The sequence below is a fragment of the Camelina sativa genome, chromosome 17, assembly GCF_000633955.1.
Source record: "Camelina sativa cultivar DH55 chromosome 17, Cs, whole genome shotgun sequence".
NCBI classification, from domain to species: Eukaryota; Viridiplantae; Streptophyta; class Magnoliopsida; order Brassicales; family Brassicaceae; genus Camelina; species Camelina sativa.
In genome coordinates this window covers 20,153,204-20,158,017 of record NC_025701.1, presented here as the reverse complement: position 1 = coordinate 20,158,017, position 4,814 = coordinate 20,153,204, and the positions used below count along the sequence as shown (strand labels likewise).

Genomic DNA, 4,814 nt, shown 5'->3' with positions numbered 1-4,814 from the left:
ATCACTTACGAAACAATACAAATGGACATCATCTCAGGACAATCTATGTTTCTCCTCTTCTGTTTCATCTTATCATGTTTTCTTTTCTTCACCACCGCAAGATCCCGCCGGAGCTCTAGTCAGCTATCCATATCACCTCCGGGACCTCCACGGTTACCCATAATCGGAAACATCCATCTAGTCGGAAAGAACCCACACCACTCGTTCACGAACCTCTCAAAAACATATGGACCAGTCATGAGTCTTAAGCTTGGATGTTTAAACTCAGTGGTCATAGCATCAAGAGACGCAGCGAGAGAAGTACTAAGAACACACGACCTAATCTTGTCTGGGCGGTACATAAATGAAGCGATACGATCCAACAATCATCATGAATTATCCGTTGGCTGGGTTCATCCGTCGTCTCCTCGTTTCAGGTAACTGCTTTTTATATTTTAAAGAACATCTTTTTGACTGGCCTAAGCTAACCACACTACATGAGTCGTTTCTAATGGTTACGTAATGTTTCTACTTATGTAATTTTCTTCAGAATGTTGAGGAGATTATTGGTTACTCAGCTGTTCTCTCCACAACGTATCGAGGCTACCAAAGCTCTGAGGATGAAGAAGGTGCAAGAACTTATCAACTTCATTAGTGAAAGCAGTGAGAGAGAAGAGCCACTTGATATTTGTCGTGCATCATTCATCACATCTCTCAATATCATATCGAATATTTTGTTTTCAGTCAATCTCGGTAGTTACGATTCAAAAGATCCCAGTGCTTTTCAGGAGATGGTGACTGGTTACATGGAATCTAACGGGAACCCAGACCTTGCTAACTTCTTCCCATTTATGAGGTTTCTTGACTTGCAAGGTAATAGTAAGAAGATGAAGAGGAACTCTGAGAGCTTGTTCAAGGTATTTAGAGGGTTTTATGATGCTCGGGTTGTGGAAAACTCATCGCGTACAGAAGAGAAAGATGTTTCGAGCAGAGACTTCCTGGATGCGCTCATAGATCTCCAACAAGGAGATCAATCTGAAATCAACATTGACGAGATCGAACATTTACTTCTTGTAAGTCTTATAGCTTATTAGCGTAACATGATGATCTATATTAGTTATTCACTGATATATAATATGTACTTGTATGATCAGGATCTGTTTGTAGCGGGGACAGATACAAACTCTAGTACCGTGGAATGGGCAATGGCAGAGTTACTTCGAAACCCGAAAACGATGACAAAAGTTCAAGACGAGATCAATCATGTGATAGGGCAAAACGAAGACTTTCAGGAGTCTGATATCTCAAAACTGCCGTATTTGCAAGCTGTCATCAAAGAAACATTCCGATTACACCCGGCTGCTCCATTTCTTCTCCCAAGAAAAGCCGAAACCGATGTAGAGATTCTTGGATTTCCTGTGCTTAAAGAATCTCAGGTTCTTGTGAACGTTTGGGCCATTGGAAGAGACCCGAAGTTGTGGGAAAATCCAACTCAGTTTGAGCCAGAGAGGTTTTTAGGGAAAGAGATTGATGTAAAAGGTACTGATTATGACCTTACACCGTTTGGGGCAGGGCGTAGGATTTGTCCGGGACTGCCTTTGGCTTTGAAAATAGTGCCTCTCATGCTTGCTTCTCTTCTCTGTGCCTTTGAGTGGAAGCTTCCAAACGGTGTTAGTTCAGCGGATTTGGACATGGAAGAGACCTTTGGTTTAACAGTGCACAAGACCAACCCTTTACTTGCCGTGCCTCTAAAGAAACGCGCCAAAAATTAGTACTTATAAATTTGTTTGAATATAATAATTTCACAAACATATGAATTGAAGAAAAATAATATCGAAGGCTCTGTTTTTTTTTTCCTTCTCTTTTTGTATTTTTCAGCTGTTTAGACTCTATTTTACAGTAAGCCTAAGAAAAATAAGTATGTTGCTCAACATAATTAATGTATCTATAAAATCATATTGAAGGGGCGACCTTTTTTATTCAGTTGACAAACGTAGTGGATATTTAATAATTTCACCCTTTTATTCAATAGGTGTAATTTTTTTGTAGGGTTGCCATTTCAATATTATTTCAATACTTTTGTTTTTAAAATTGTTTGATTCAGAAAAATTGTGAAAAGATGTGGTGTGACGCTTGCATCCTTCCCATCAATTCTGATCCATTCTTCAAATGTGTGCAATGCAAGTTTTTTCTTCATAACTATGTGCTAGTCTTCCTCGGAAAAAACGAAATATCCTCCATAACCACAAGGTTGATCTACACGTTAAGGATAAGGCGGGCAAGTTTAAGTGTACATATTGTCTTCAATTCTTTGATGGCTTCAGGTACAAGTGTAATTCTCTCAAATCATTTACACGTTGTTCTTTAAAAATAGAGTGCGATGCAGTTCCATTTCTGAGCCTTTTAACCATGAATTGCATCCCCATCCCTTATATCATACCTCGCGAGAGCCTAAGACTTGTGGAGCATGTCGTAAAGATTCAGAGTATGTCTTGTGCTGTACTGTGTGTGAGTTTTCTTTAGGCATGGAGTATGCCACTTTACCAAGAAAAGTGAAACACAGATGCGATGATCATGTTTTGTCATTACATTTTGGGACTGGAAACTCAAAGGGTCAATTGTGGTCTGATATTTATGAAGGAAAGACAGATCTAGAAGTATGGTTTTATGGTTGTGATAGTTGTGGAACCACTCTCCATATCAAGTGTGTACTTGGTGACATGAATTATTTCAAGCCAGGGAACAAATACTTGGGAGCTGAACTAGTCTCCAATAATGACATATTCCCTTCCTATCTCAAGGCTACTGTTGATGATTCAACGGTTGAATATGGTTGTTGATATATCATGGATTTTATGGTTTTTAACCATGATATAAGGAGTTTTTTAGTGTTTTTTCATTTGTTTCTATATTGTTTTTGAGTCTTTACAGGTTTTTAGCATGAAAGGAGTGAAATGGAGCAATTTGGATGATTCTGGAGCATTTAACCGGAAGAATCAATTTGGTCTCAGATCAAAGCATGGGCATCGATCGACACCAAGATTTGGAGCATCGATCGACACCCTCTTCAGACGATGAAGAATCACAAAATTGGAAGTTTTACAATTCTGCCCCAAAGTCTTCCATAATTGCAACATAAGTCCCTGACGTGTTTTAGGACATATATATATATATATATATATATATATATATATATAGTTTTTAGGTTTTTAAAACCCTTAAGTTTTATTCTAGCAAGTTTTATTTTTTTCTGTAACCTGTGAGATTTTGAGAGCTTTTGGGAGAGAGAGAGATCTGCTTTGTAGAGAAGAATTCTTGAACTCTCTTTTACTCTTTTAAGTCTCTATTGCTTATTATTCAGAATTATGTTTTGTTCTTCATTGAATATATCTGAGTAGTTTGTTTGTTAGGTTTAGGGTTTTTCATAGGGTTTTTATGAATTATTAGATCTGATTGTTTAGGATTCATTATCTATCTAAATCTTCATCTTAGTTTGTTCTTCATATTAATCCTTGATTGGCCATCTAGAATTAATACCCTAGGAAAATAAATTGTTATGAGAATATGATTGATTTTCCTGATAAAACTTTTTGATGAGCAAATTTATTTCTTGCAAAGAGATTTGATTTAATAATTTTGTGAACAATCTAAACCTGATTTTATTGCTGATTTTTAACCTAGAATTTTACAAAGAGATTTGGATTTTCTGGTTTTAAATTTAGATATTATTTGCAGTGAGAACTGATTTAATTTACAAAAGTGTTTAGAGTTCTAGATCTGTTCTTAATTGTTTGAANTCATTTGAGAAAGTAGCTCAGGGTTAAATTTGAGCATATCAAATTTTGGCGCCATTGCCGGGAGACTCTTTGATCTACCATTAGATTTGAGTTTTTGATTTTGTCTAAATTTTTCTTTTTATTTTCAAACTAACACGCTTTTGTTTTCTTTTCTCTTCTGTGTTTCAGGTGTATGCCTAATAAGCCTAACACAAGGAGCAACAAGACTGGTCCAATTCTGAAGCTTTCAAACCAAGAGTTGGGAAAACTTGAGCGTGAGAACAGAAAAGCAGCCAAATCTCTGAAGATGGTTAATCCGATCATTCTGATGCGTGATGAGGCTGGTGTTTTGAGGGATCAAGAGGGCCACTTGCGGAATGAGCTAGGCCAAAAGATTGATGCTGAAGGCAATGTGATTGTTGAACCTGTTGTCAACGAGCAGGCTGTCGTGAACCAGCAAGCTGCTGTCATTGATGATCCGAATCTTGGTGTCGATCGACACCAACCAGGTGGCATCGATCGACACCCACCTGCAGCAGACGGACGTGGAGCTGCCAACCACGTCCAAAACCCTGTTTGAAGACAGGAGCACAACCGAGACTTGATCAGGACCATTGCTGACTACAACCGGGCTGATCTTGTGTATGAGAACCGGTCCGCTATTGTTCCTCCTCCATTCCAGAGGAACGATTTTGAGTTGAAACCTGCGTACTTTCAACTAGTTGGGCAGAGACCTTTCTCTGCTTTGCCCAATGAGAAGCCCTTGGACCACATTGAGCATTTTAAGGATCTGGTGACTAGTATCAAGGCTAATGGGGTGACTGAGGACTACATCTTCTGCAAACTCTTTCCTTACTCACTTGCAGAAGAGGCATCTCAGTGGTTGAAACAGCTGCCAGCTGGATCATTGACAAGTTGGCGTGATGTCAAGGTGGCTTTCCTCAACTACTTCTATGATGATGCAATGTCAGATGAGTTGAGAATCAAGCTGTCTTCTTTCAAGCAAAGACCAGATGAAGCTTTCAAAGCAGCTTGGGTGAGATTCAAGGCTTACCAAAG

General features: G+C 38.6%; 1 protein-coding gene across 1 annotated transcript; it reads left to right on the top strand.

Annotated features, from left to right (window-relative positions):
- On the top strand, positions 1-1,956 carry LOC104757724 (cytochrome P450 76C4-like). The gene is made up of 3 exons (XM_010480488.2): positions 1-416; positions 530-1,052; positions 1,134-1,956. The coding sequence occupies exons 1-3, from the start codon at positions 22-24 to the stop codon at positions 1,749-1,751; spliced, it is 1,536 nt and encodes a 511-aa protein (XP_010478790.1). The 5' UTR covers positions 1-21; the 3' UTR covers positions 1,752-1,956.

Coding starts and splice junctions, on each gene's coding strand:
- LOC104757724 (XM_010480488.2), top strand. CDS start 22: ATGGACATCATCTCAGGACAATCTATGTTTCTCCTCTTCTGTTTCATC. Junction 417..529: donor CCGTCGTCTCCTCGTTTCAG/GTAACTGCTTTT, acceptor AATTTTCTTCAG/AATGTTGAGGAGATTATTGG. Junction 1,053..1,133: donor AGATCGAACATTTACTTCTT/GTAAGTCTTATA, acceptor TTGTATGATCAG/GATCTGTTTGTAGCGGGGAC.